Genomic DNA, 13163 nt, shown 5'->3' with positions numbered 1-13163 from the left:
GCATTACTGAAAATGAGAAGTGTAATTTCTTGCAAAATAGGGCAAAAAGCACACTGTATACGGGTCTTATTTCAGAGGACAATCTAAGGTGACGTATCTTAATAAATTCTTACAAACTGACAGACTGTCTACAGAAAGCTGCACAAAATTGTCCATGCAGAATATCCCTGCATCCAGTCTATCTAGTCTAACACTACAACATTCTCTGTCTTGTCTTAACCATACATCAATTCCCATCAGTGGGTTCCCTTTTACAGTCAACCTATGCATATTACACAGGGACTGTGTAATATCACAGACCTCCTTACAGGGGTTCATATACATTTCTATCCAACCTTCCATGCCCATTTTTCAAAAATCTTTTTTTTTTTCCTTTTTTCCAACAACCCCTAAGAAGCACTTTGATACCACTGTGCATCAAAGCTTAGGATTCACAGATGAATAGAGGTGCTAATACTGGATTCTTTTGTGTTATCCACTTGTCAGGACTCCTTGTAAGGTGGACTCCTGGATCATCCTCGTGATCTGTGACCCCTGCTGAACTACACTCCCGTACGGGAAGTGCAGATGCATGGGGACTTACTATACTGGTCCTCCTGCAGCATCAAGGTGTGGTCTAGAGGGGTGTGGCCAAGAGGGGTGTGGCCTAGAGGGGTGTGGTCTAGAGGAGTTTGTCCAGACTGCGAGCCATCCTGACCAGTCTACAGTCCTCCAGAGCTCCTCTCAGTTTCTCCTTGACCTCACCGCCCAGGCTGCACCCGCACTCCTCACGCCACCATCGCAGGAGAACCGTCAGGGCCTTGTCACGGGGGCTCGCCGGACACGCCTCCAGACCCCGCAGCTCCTGCTCCAGGGAGGGGCTCCGGGTCACTGGCAGGATGCGGGCGAACCTCTTCCAGTTGCCAGCCTGGGAGATGACCTTCGCAACTTCCTGCAGAGCATTCTTCAGCGCTGCATCTGTCATTACAAGAAGATAACATGATTGCACTGACATTATTTCTCTACACTGCTGTCCCTACAAACTATCTGGGTTCCTGGAACAAGATCTCACGGCATTGACACTCATATCACGGAGATATGATTTCATGAGGAAAAAAATAGTGACATGGGTTTGAAGAATGTAGCCATCAGAAGCGCTGAAATGAGTTACGTGTGCTTTCATTTTCTCGCTAATGCACGGGAGGACAGAAAGTGTGCGAGCAAAAAAGCACAATTGTTACTCTCTGGCAGATCACTAATTGCTCTCGATAGCAGTGCACATGGCACTTATTCACAAGGTCACCGGCAAGCCCAATCGATCGAGAGGATATGAAGATCAATACATGCCTCTCGGTTTGAAGTAAGATAAGAGCGATGCTCTATGAAAGCTTTTCTATTTCTTTGACTGCTCCACATGCTGCTACACACTGAAGCATGTGTTCAATTCTGGAAGCTTATTACAAACTATTACACAATCTCTTTTCTTCATTTTACAATCATCTTTAACAGGAGACAAAAATGTATGAAATACATACACACAACTTTGACAGACACAATGGACAGCCTGAAAATCTGTTATGGGACTTGTATTTGTCAGAGTTGACCAAAGTTTATACCATATTAATGGCAAGTCTGCGTGTTTGTTTGTTGTCACTGTCCACACAGTTTGAGTTAGAATGATATCTTACCATTAACTTGATGAATGCTTATTCCTGCCCACTCCACTGGGTGTTGACCTTTCGCCTCACTCCCCTGTGACTGGTAGACTGCGGGAAAAAAAAGTATACAACCAAAACACGATTATCAAAACATCTTCACACTTTTTGACATACAAACTGCCTTTTATAAAGCTTGTCGCACATTAATTACAATCTCATGAACTACCATGTCCCTTTCACACAATGCAACACGACTCGTGATGTCATTGACACATACTACTAGGTGTATACCATCCACTGAAACATTGAGCATGGGAAATAACCAATCCCAGATGTACTGTAAAAGTGGATATTTTTGTGCAACTAATTTTTTTGCGCTTGGCCGGTTATGAGGAGTTTCGCATGTTTTTAATTCTGCGGAATCAAGACATCAACTACTGGAACATATGGCAAGCAAAAATATTTGCATGATTTCATTTTTTGCACTAGCTTTTGGTTGCGTGAAATGCGCAAAAATTTCAATACCGCAAAAATTTCAACTTTTACAGTAGTAGGTTTTCAAAGTGTTCACATACATTATGCCTGGCTACAAATTGTCTTTAAGAGATCAACATTGTTGAATGTAGCAACCCTCACTAAAAACCTTGCAGAGGAAGTGAACTTAAAATATTACTTAAATGTCATTCTAAAGATTTATAGTGTTGTCAATCTCTGCAGATCAAAAAAACATTTAATGTGTACAGCTAAAAGAAAAAAAAATATGTTGAAGACAAAAATCATATTTTATCAAAAATGGGGGAAAATTTCCCATGCTAACATGCTAATCAAATAAGATTTTAGAAAAGAAAATACTCAAGCAATATATTTTCTTATATTTGAGCAATATGAGACAATGGCATTTCAAAGTCTGAATTTCAACTTGAGTACAATATTTGTTACTTTCATTTCAAATAGATTGATGGACTTGATGTTTGAACAAACTATATCAAAATATTGCTAAAGCATTTTCTTTCTACATGTGTCCCCTAATTTACATCTGCCTCTGCCATAAATAATGTTTTCTTTTTTTTCTAGCATATAAATAGCATCTAATCCTCAAACAGATTACTTTAATAGAGCTACAAAAGCACTCAAGATTGCAGCCCTCCACCAAGCAGCTCATTTCTGCCCATACAGGCGTGCTGATAAGTGCCCTTATTCCCAATGATAAAGAAGCCGTAAGCTTCCTGTTATGTCTCAGATACAGAGTCCATCTCATCAGCAGGTAGCTACACCCTGCAGCCCGAGCGTGCACTCGGTGCACGTACTATGCACACCTTGAAGTCCCTCATTTGTTGGCCCTATTTGCCAATGATAACCCTAAAAAGAAATGACAGTATCCGGGTCCAGTAGTTTTCTGGAACGCTACCAAAATTTAATCATCTATTGCTTGTGCCATTATCAACTTTTCCTGTAAGTTTCATCTAAATCTGTTCACAACTTTTTGACTTATTTTGCAAACAGACAGACAAGCAAACAAACGAGCACACAAACCAACGCAGAAAAAAAAAACCCTTGGCAGAGGTACATTGTAATAGGTAGCATGCCAAATTCTTGATTCAGAAGGTCTTTTAAAACAAAATATATGAATATAAAAGATACACAGGGTACGCGAAAGCACAGACTAGATTTGAGTTTGAGCTTTTGGCACTGCAGTTACAATGTATACTACAAATGCAGACTGTTCTTACTCTGAACACAGATGATGAACAAAGTAAAAACATAGAGTACCAACACACAAACGAGAAACATTATAATAATAACAAGAAAACCATACAGCATGTCTCACTATTCCCACCTCTTCCCAAGCTGCTTATAGTATAAATGTATGACTAAATGTTATTTGTCTGTCTATTCATGAGCACCCTTCATGATTTCAATCCCACCAAACACACTAACATACCGGTACACACATTACTGTTTTATTTTTTCTCAAGTCTCTGAAGAAACTTATACACTTAGGAGCCTTGTCTCTGCAGATATTGAATGTGACATGGGCTTGAGACAAAAACAAGACATTGAAGAAGTGGGGAAAAGCTGTTGACATCACTCTGGATTACTATAAGAAAAAAGCTGATAATCCCACATGTCACGTCCAACTTATCCTCTTCAAGAGCTATCACGTAAATTGGCACTTCCTTGGCAGCATTCATGGTTACCATGGCATCATGGCTACAGTACCCATGTTAGTGACAACGACAACTACAGACTTCACCACAACAGCCAGGTACATCATTCTAGTAATGTGTCTGACATTACCCCAATGGCAAAGGACAATAACAATCCTACACTCAGTCCATCCAACAAGCAGGTCCCCCCCCCCCCCAAAAAAAAAAAAAAAAAAAAAAAAAAAAGTTCACTACTCCCGTCCTTGTTGACACAGCTGTACTAGTGATCTACTACAAGAGTTCAGCCCAAGGTAATTTCATAGACTCTACATGTACATCAGGTTGAACGGAACTCTGCTTGTTCATAGAACGCACGTACACACAAATCGACTTTTTCCTATTCATAACAAGACACATCAAATTCGTTTCCTGATATTACACCAGCACTTTTCCAATTCCATGAAATCATTCTCACTGAAGAAATAACAGAACAAGGACAAGGTGGAGAAACACTCCCCTGGCTAATTGTGTTTTTTTTTCTTTACAAGTACAAAGTTGATTGGTGCAATATGATGGTACTGCAGCATATTTACAAAGCAAACTCATTCTGTGATAGGTATACAAGTTGTACATCTGTTTGGGACAATTTTAGCGGAATGAAAAAATCTATTAGACATATCTGACCAGCAGATTAAACTATGGAAATGATACAGTGCTTTGAACAGCTACATAGTATTTGCTTCTTTTGTTCTTTTTTTTTTTTGTCACTGTCTCAATTGTCACATGTGCTGATCAGACAATATTTTGGGTCACTGCACTTTGCACACCTTGAAATTTACCGGCATTGACATACTAACATACATTGTAGATGCCATCACTATACCAATGTAGCTATCTCCATTTTCTGCAAAAGTGTGCTTGCAAAGCATCAATCCTTGTGGCTAAAATAAAGTCATTACAGATATATCACACAATTTTTCTCTTTTTTTTATTATGGAGCAATAAGATATCCTCAAGAGAAGGGAAGGGGAGAACCCGCTGAGAATGAGTCTGAAGTATTTTACTTGGGCAGGTGTCTATGGGAAATGTGTGTTGTAGCAAAATCAGCCAATCTTCAACAGCTTAAGATAAAGCTGAGGAAACGAAAAAAAAAAAAATGCAAAGGAGTAATGGAGCGGAGTGCAAGGACTCAAGAGTGGAAAGATATGACATCATAACAGGAGAGAGTAGTGATAAACAGGATGGCATTATGCCCTATTGGAGTGATGGACTGCACTGTGGGCCGTCGATTGGCAATGAGTAAAAAACTAGGCACTTCCTGTATGTAGCGATAGGCTGTGAGCCAAAGGGCACGAGAGTCCAGACGAGAGCTCGGGAGTTGTATTTGGACAGGTGCCAAAAAATAGTAACCTTCAAAGGAACCAGCTTGATGATAACAATAACAAACAACCATGCCTGATGTGCAGTCAGAGAATTTTAAGAGGATCTGAAGTAATTCATAATCATAACGTCATATTGAAGAATGTTTGACAACAACCTACAAATACATTTTTAGTGTACTATGAATGTTCATCAGAGCATTATCTCAGTCCAGAGTACTGTAAAACAAGTACAGACCTTCAATGATACATGAATATGCAATCATTATATTTGAAAACTTTACAAATGATAAACAAGTTTATTATTTATGAGAAAGCATACTTTATAAATTCAATGTAAGAGAAGAAAGCCAACATGAAATGATACTTACTGTGGAATGTACAGTTTTGAGGACTCTCAACCACCCAGTTGTTCTGTCCTTGGATTTCATACTGGTTGTTTGAACCATTGGGCCTACTTCTCGCTGGGCCCTGCACCATGCAACCTGTAATACATCAATTACATAATTCCCACAATTACATTCACTGTGTACCAACTTCCTGACAAATGATGATTAGGCCTACAACAAAAAGATATTTAGTGGCAAAAGACAAAATAGCATAAGGAAAAAAACAGGTATTAGGTACTGTTCCAGTATCTAAAGTGCACTTCTAGAACTGAGAAGATGATTGAATTATAGATAATTAATGGAACTAGCAATTTCACTTTTGTGCAGAAAATAGAGATGCCTCTGCTCCATATACATACATACAATCACTTTGTAGCTGTACAAACGTACATCATTGTATGCCCTCAGAGCGTTGCCCTGCATGTACATTTAGATGTCAAAGTTAAGTGGTCTTGACCATCGACTACAGATTGACCTTTCAAGGGATCGTATAGTTTTGGTTGAGACCTAATTTCAGGTTTCTAAAATTTTTTGGTGAGAAAATGAGAAACCTTTTATGAAACGAGAAAGAGCATGTAATTCTACGAGGAATTCAACATTTATTTGATGAAAGTTGGTTTTGAAATGGCTGAGATATCCAAAAAAGAGCGATTCTAATAAAGTGTGGGACCCACACTTTATTACGATTGCTTTGTTTTACTTTGTTTTTGGATGGTTCAGTCATTCAAAATCTGATTTTCATCAAATAAACTTTGAATTCCTCTTAAAATGGTATGCTCTGTACTATATCATAAGTGTTTTCTTGGTATCTCGCAAAAAGTTAGAAGCCCAATTCTGATCTCCACCAATACTGTACTATCCCTTTAACCCTCTTTGCAATTAGTAGGGGAACTTTTTTCCAGTTTATTTAGAACTATCCAAAACGAGGAATAACATTGTACTAATACCTCACAGACTTTGTGGCCATCAAATGACATTTTCAATTCTTAAATTTTTGTGCTGTCATCACTGGATTTATAAGGGGACTAATACACTTCATGACATCATTCTGGACAACTATATGAAGAAAATAAAAATAAAATTCCACAAAATTTCATATCTATCAAAAAGTACACATTCCATTGACTTGTTACTGACATACGTTAAGGGCAATATTATTCAATTCAATTATTCAATTCACATTTATCAAGGGCTTTGGTTTTCTTTCAAATCTTCCTGAATCCTTGATACTCTACCTTGAGGAGCTGGAGGATGTGAAGGTTGCCGTGGCAACAGCTCTGCTCCTCGCATCCTCTTATTGTCTGGCTCAACCATGTCAGATGAGGAATCAGCATTACCATCGTATTCATCATCGCCATCTCTCCTTTTCCTCTTTTTGGCTCCACTTGTTGCATCCTCACTGGAGGGTTTATCATTATCACAAGTTTGTTTGGCGAAGCTCCCTGTCGCACTCTGTGCTCCTGAGGACTGACTGCTTTGACATTCACTCTCAATATATTCCAGCTTTCGCTTGGCGGAGATTTGATTGTTCCTGGGTGACAATTCCTGCCGAAAACTCCCATTTTCATTCTGACCTCTCTCGGGGGACGTCGGAGAGGGAATTTTCCGGAGAACTATTTCTTTGACTCTCTGAGAGTTCACTACATCTGATGAATTCTTATCGCTGCTTGGGCCAAATGAAGTCCTTCTACTGTTTGAATTCACTATGTAATTAGGTGGCATGCTTACACCATACACCTTTCCAGAAGAAACTGACCCTCTGTAGTTCTGTGGTCTTAGATTGTTATTCAAAATAGATTGCTGATTTCTGCTTGCATTAGTAAGCTCAGAATATACGGAGGGCATCTCCTTCGGATCCTGAGAATAGTAGCCATCATCATCATTGTCATTCTGACTTGAAACCATGGCAATGCGGTCAATGATGTCCGGAACAGGTGAGAGGGCTTTTGGGGATGAGCTGTCTGTGTCGTCAAAGCCAGGCGACTCCTGGAAGTTATCGTCAACAAACTCGTGTCGACCCGACGTAGGTTCGTTGCCATTGATTTCTGTGTTCCGATACAAACATGGAAATCTCTCAGAGTCATCCATGGTGCTCCTGTCAATGTCGTCAGTTCAATCCTTGGTGAATTCTGTCTTTAGTATATCACCATGCAGCAGGTCTGAATGCAGGAAATACAGATGTTAGATGCAGGTCCGAGAAAGAACACCTACATGAAAAACATTTAAATCATTACAAAAACAATAGTGAGGATGACAAACCTCATTTCATTGTTGGATCAACAAACCTTATTTCATTTTAAGATGATAAACTAATGCTATACATTTTCATGTATTGAACTTCCTTATTTCATTTCCACATTAATATTTTCAGATGAACAAACCTTTGGAGTATTACCACCCTTATTTCACTTCCAGATTAATGCACCTTCAGAACAAACCTTATTCCACTGGACAAACCTTTGGAATACAGTAGACTCCCATTAAACGAAGTCCTCAGGACCAGCAGTTTTCTTTGCGTTACACTGAAATTTTGTTATCACCGAACAAATAAACAATAAAAAACATTGTAAGACTTAGAGCAGATAATGATGTGACCTGAATTTTTGCTTCGTTGTAACTGGCATTTTGTTACAACCGTGTTTGTTATAACGGGAGTGGACTGTAATGTTACAGACCTTAGCATATGACATCCCACAGCCTTAGAAGACGAAGAGCGCCATCAACTCGAGGGCAAGCGATGCTTTATTAGCACCGCAAAGTACACATATTTATACAAGGTCGGCTTTTGCGACATCAGTTTACTTTAATTTCAAGATCTTACGGGATTATTTTCTGGGTGTAGGTAAATGATGAACTTAGTTACATAGTTACTTCAGCTGATTAGGTATAAGTGGTTGACATGATGATGTGACATACAACATTGTAATTTCATGGCAATCTAGCATAATTTTAGGCCGCCTCAAGCACAATCCCACTTTTTTACACTGGTCAGAGCTTTGGCTGGCGCGGACTGATTTGCTGAGCGGCGACCGTGCCCCAAGCTTCGTTGAACTGCTCTACAGAACGTAGCAAATTTTCCATCGAAAGACTTCGCGGAAAAATAATTTGAGTTCGTCTGACATCTCACAATTTATGAACGTTTTGGATGCGGATCGCCCACTGACAAGTTTTCACAATTGTATTGAGGCTGGCATAAAGAGCTGCAGCTATGATTCCGCAAGTTGTGCAAGCCTAGTACATGTAGATCTAGTATGGATACATAGATCCATTACTGGTGTATGATCCTGTACCCGTCCATGGCCGGCCAACACAACGCAGCAGCTGGGGAGTACATATGTAGATTTAGTAGTACTTTCCTAGCGAGGGAGAAGCAACTTGGAAATAGTAGTGCGTGATCTTGCAAATAATCTGGCAGCTTTTGTAGCAATAATCTTTTGTTTTTTTGATGGCTGTAGCCTGTAGTTCACTCACAATGACATCGCTGAGAAGCTGGAAACATGTAGATTTGTAGGGTAAATGTCTGTAGCATAAATTAAACTAGAAAAGCACTCTGAGAGCGCAGACCTCCGCCAAGCATGCAGCTCATTTCCATCACTGATCTTGTTCTTCTATAGAGATATCAGTGATTTCCATCCATAGGCCCTACGTACTTATAACATTGTGTGCATGAAAAGTCGCCCGATTTCCCAATGTAGAAGCCTTTGTTACGTCATAAATCCTCAGCTGCACGGTGCGCCTCCCACTAGTAGAAACTAGAGCACGCACTTTAGTGCACGCATGCAAACCTCAAATACGCGCAGCCTGAACTCTTTAAGTTCATTGACCCTACCTGCCAAAATGTCAAAAATCCTTCATAAATTCCCCCAAAATTCTCGGATCACTACCAAAAGTTAATCGTTTGGTACTTGTGTCATTCTCAACCTTTCCTGCAAGTTTCATCCCAATCCGTTAACTACTTTTTGAGTTATTTTGCACACGGACAAATGAACGAAACTAACAAACAAACCAACGATGACGAAAACATAACCTCCTCCCTTGGCGGAGGTAAATATCCATACGTGTCATTCTATTTAAGGTCATAATCAAGTGAATCAAATGTTGTGGTCGCACATTATTATAATACACACTTGAGTGTATTGTCAAGACTGTTTGCCCGTAAAATATGGCGTCGAAATCGATTGTTAGGTATTAAAGTTGTGACATCAATGCATGCAGTCTGTGATCCTAACTTAGTTAGACCCCATTTCATTTTCAGATAGACGAACATTCTGAAAGTGCAGTGCTAAGAAAGCGAATGTTTAGACCCTATAAACATAGATCTAATGGCATAATCGTGATATAGTCCCCACTTCTGCGTGTCCGTACTAAATACAACCCTACCTAACCCTATACCCTAACCCTAGTCCGCGGGTGCACGCGCACTGTGTTGGGGCCTATATCACGATTACATACTTGCCAACTCTACCGCTTTGGGCGGTAGACTACAGCTTTTTAGAGGTTTTGACCGGCTACCGATTTTCTCTTCTGATCTACCAATTTTGTAGCAAACCTACCATAAAATGAAATGGAAGTCATATTTTCCCTTCATTGTGCGTTGATTCCCTAAAAGTAAGCTAGTAGATAAGTTACTAATAATAATTTCAAGGAACTCGTTCCTCAAAAACGCCGTATTCAGCTTTCTAATATGCACACATGTATGCACACTGCAGTGGCGCACTAGTCTCTATCATATCTACATGCGTGCCAGACTTACTGTACACGTGTACAGCTAGAACCACGCATAATAGTAATGTTTTGGTAGCTCACGTTCTGCAAGAGAGAATGCTACAAATGGAAACCCTCCCAAACACTGCAGAAGAGAGCAAAATCTGCCATGTACAGGAATCTCACAGCCAGGTCATCTGCTAATTAATTTAGATTTGGTGAGGGCAACATTATGTCTTATTCATCAAACTAGCTCCACAATAGAAAGTACACTATACATGTACACGTAAGGGGATACTAATTATTTGCCAATATGTTTGATTACTTTTTCACATATGCTTAGCCTACAAAAATTACTTTAATACCACTATGTCTGATTTTATGTATGCATATTCTACAAAATACTTCATAGATTTACATGGATTATATGTTTTTTTATCAATACCAAGAACCTTTTAAAAAGATTAAAAAGCATGCACCAAATCTCATATTTTGATATTGAAAAACAGAAACCATCCACACAAAACTAGCTCCACAATAGAAAGTATACTATAAGGGGATAAATTATTTGCCAATATGTTTGATTACTTTTTCACATATGCTTAGCCTACAAAAATTATTTACCAATAGAGCCTATGTCTGATTTGATTTTTATATGCATATTCTACAAAATAGTTCATAGATTTACATGGATTATATGTTCTTTTTATCAATTGACAATACCAAGAACCCTTTAAAAAGGTTAAAAAGCATGCACCAAATCTCATATTTTGATACTGAAAAACAAAAAAAGTCCACACCGTGGGAGGGGGGACATTCCCCCCTCCCACACCCCCCCCCCCCCCCCCCCTCGCGCGCAAGCACGCTCGGGCTTGGTCGCTTCGCTCCCTCGCAAAATCTACCTCTTCAGGATTTCAAAATGTTTGCAAGTAGACAACTTCTATGCGATTATGCCGATCTAATTCATAAATTCAGTCTGACCTTGTCAGATCCTACGACCAAGTCAGATAGATGCGCACTGTGGTGGGGATCTAGGTGGGTACTATATCACGATAATGCCGTCAGATAGGTCTTGTTAAGTTATGTTAGGTTCTGACTTACACTCGGTCGATATTTGTCAGACTGGACTGTGGAGCTGCACGATCCGTGTCATAACTTGTAGTCATAGTCATCATGGCATGGTAAGCCTAACTTAACTAGGTTAGAACCTAGTTCGATGTCTTTGACTCGAGTTCTTCCTCAACAACGCCGCCCGGCCCCGCCGGCCCTCGACCGGGTAGGCCTAACAAGGTTTTACTGATCTGATACTAACGTTAGATTGTGATGAACTTAGCGGTTAGCACAGCCACAGCGCTAGGTAGGCAGTAGCAGCGTGCTCGCTCTTATACCACCCCTGTGCCCCGGCGCCCCCTTAATTACACATCTATAAATCACATGGCTTTCTACGCTACGACACGAGTGCCACAAACGTTGGCCCTGCTCGCAAGATAAATTTCTTCTTACCGGAAAATTTGTTCATGGTCAAAGACAAAGAACTTTAACATGCTAGTCTACAGACAAAGATCCCACACTCCTCGCTACAGTTTGAGATAGATGTCTATCTTATAGCGCCAAAGGTACAATCAGTTGAACGACTCACCTTTTTAGCTCAGCTCGTCTCCCATATTGATTTCCCCCCGCAACATCAGAACATAAGCGGAAACCACCCCGATCTGACCGAGCGAGATGAGGACGCGGAATGTATGACTGCATGCACTGTACTGTGGAGTTTTGTGTACAGTATGTGTGTGTCCAACTATCACCAACGAGATATCAATGTGTTCGCCCGATGCACACGTGAAGACCGTACTACAAATCAACTGTACTAATAATGAAAGAGAGGTTTTTGTTTACTGTACTGTACCGTACTATACCGTTGATACACGGGTACACAACACGCAACCACCCACTATTCACTCGCCTATAATAGTACCTCAGCACCCCAAGCCAATCGCTCGCTCGATCTAAAGCTATAGCGCGCCCCCTACTGCTAGTGTTGTTCACGTTCTCTAGGGGTCAAAGATCTTTCACGGCGGTACCAGTATTCGGAAAATCTTTGGTCCGTCGATAACGCTTTGGTCTTGCCCCCCCCCCCCCCCCACAAAAAAAAAGAAGAAGTTTAATCAAACATTTAAAAAGAACACCATCAACAAACAGACAAGCAAATTAGCACACACAATTTAAAAAAAAACCAAGAGATGACCAGTTCAGCCATTTAGGCGGCCATACAATAGTTGAATCATCCAGATTCGGATTCAGCACCCTCGAAATATGTTGTAAGGAAAAAAAGTTTTGTTTTGTTTTGTTTCATTTTTGTTGCATTGATAAGGAGAACCGTTAATTCGAGTGTGTGGACATACACAGTCTACACACATACCTACACATGCACACACACACGCACAAACATACGCAAAGATTCTACAAACCAGCATATTCATGTACCGTACACGTACAGCAAATCAACTTAACAGAGACTCCAACCCCAAGCACCTTCTGATCTGGAGATTCTCCCGCCCGAACCCGAGCAAACGGGAGACTCCAAGTTGATGTGTGCGAAGCGCGAATTTCCTAGGGTTGTAGATGTTCTCTGGTGCTATCTAAGGCTAATTTTTTCAACATACGATAGCAATAAGTAAGAAATCCTTTCCACCGGGAGACACAGAGCCAGGGCGGGAGAAATTAAATCTCAAACGGGAGAACGGGAGATTCTGCAAAAATGGGCTCTCGGCGGGAGATCTCCCGTCGAAAACGGGAGAGTTGGAGTCTCTGACTTAATTCCCTCGTTATTCCTCAATATATTTTACTTTAAAAACTCGAATGTCCACACATATCCAACTCTCAATTCGACAGACTAGTCTCCTTGTGAAC

General features: G+C 40.3%; 1 protein-coding gene across 1 annotated transcript; it reads right to left on the bottom strand.

Annotated features, from left to right (window-relative positions):
- Positions 1 to 661: 661 nt before the first annotated feature.
- On the bottom strand, positions 662 to 12060 carry LOC139732465 (uncharacterized). The gene is made up of 5 exons (XM_071643328.1): positions 11896 to 12060; positions 6788 to 7759; positions 5535 to 5648; positions 1668 to 1745; positions 662 to 957 (listed from the first exon to the last, which is right to left on the bottom strand). Exons 2-5 carry the CDS (start codon positions 7638 to 7640, stop codon positions 662 to 664), a joined length of 1341 nt encoding a protein of 446 aa, XP_071499429.1. The 5' UTR covers positions 7641 to 7759; positions 11896 to 12060.
- Positions 12061 to 13163: the final 1103 nt, after the last annotated feature.

Source organism: Diadema antillarum, unplaced genomic scaffold (assembly GCF_040938485.1).
Source record: "Diadema antillarum isolate AM-2024a unplaced genomic scaffold, OU_Dant_1.0 seq00000423_RagTag, whole genome shotgun sequence".
Lineage (NCBI taxonomy): Eukaryota > Metazoa > Echinodermata > Echinoidea > Diadematoida > Diadematidae > Diadema > Diadema antillarum.
This window is presented reverse-complemented; position numbering and strand designations above follow the sequence as displayed.

What these genes read in the sequence shown, in the direction of transcription:
- LOC139732465 (XM_071643328.1), bottom strand. Translation starts at nt 7,640, where the DNA reads ATGGATGACTCTGAGAGATTTCCATGTTTGTATCGGAACACAGAAATC. An exon ending in ACATCCTCCAGCTCCTCAAG is followed by an intron (nt 5,649 to 6,787) that starts GTAGAGTATCAA and finishes GATGTATTACAG; the next exon opens with GTTGCATGGTGCAGGGCCCA. An exon ending in AAGCATTCATCAAGTTAATG is followed by an intron (nt 958 to 1,667) that starts GTAAGATATCAT and finishes TTGTAATGACAG; the next exon opens with ATGCAGCGCTGAAGAATGCT.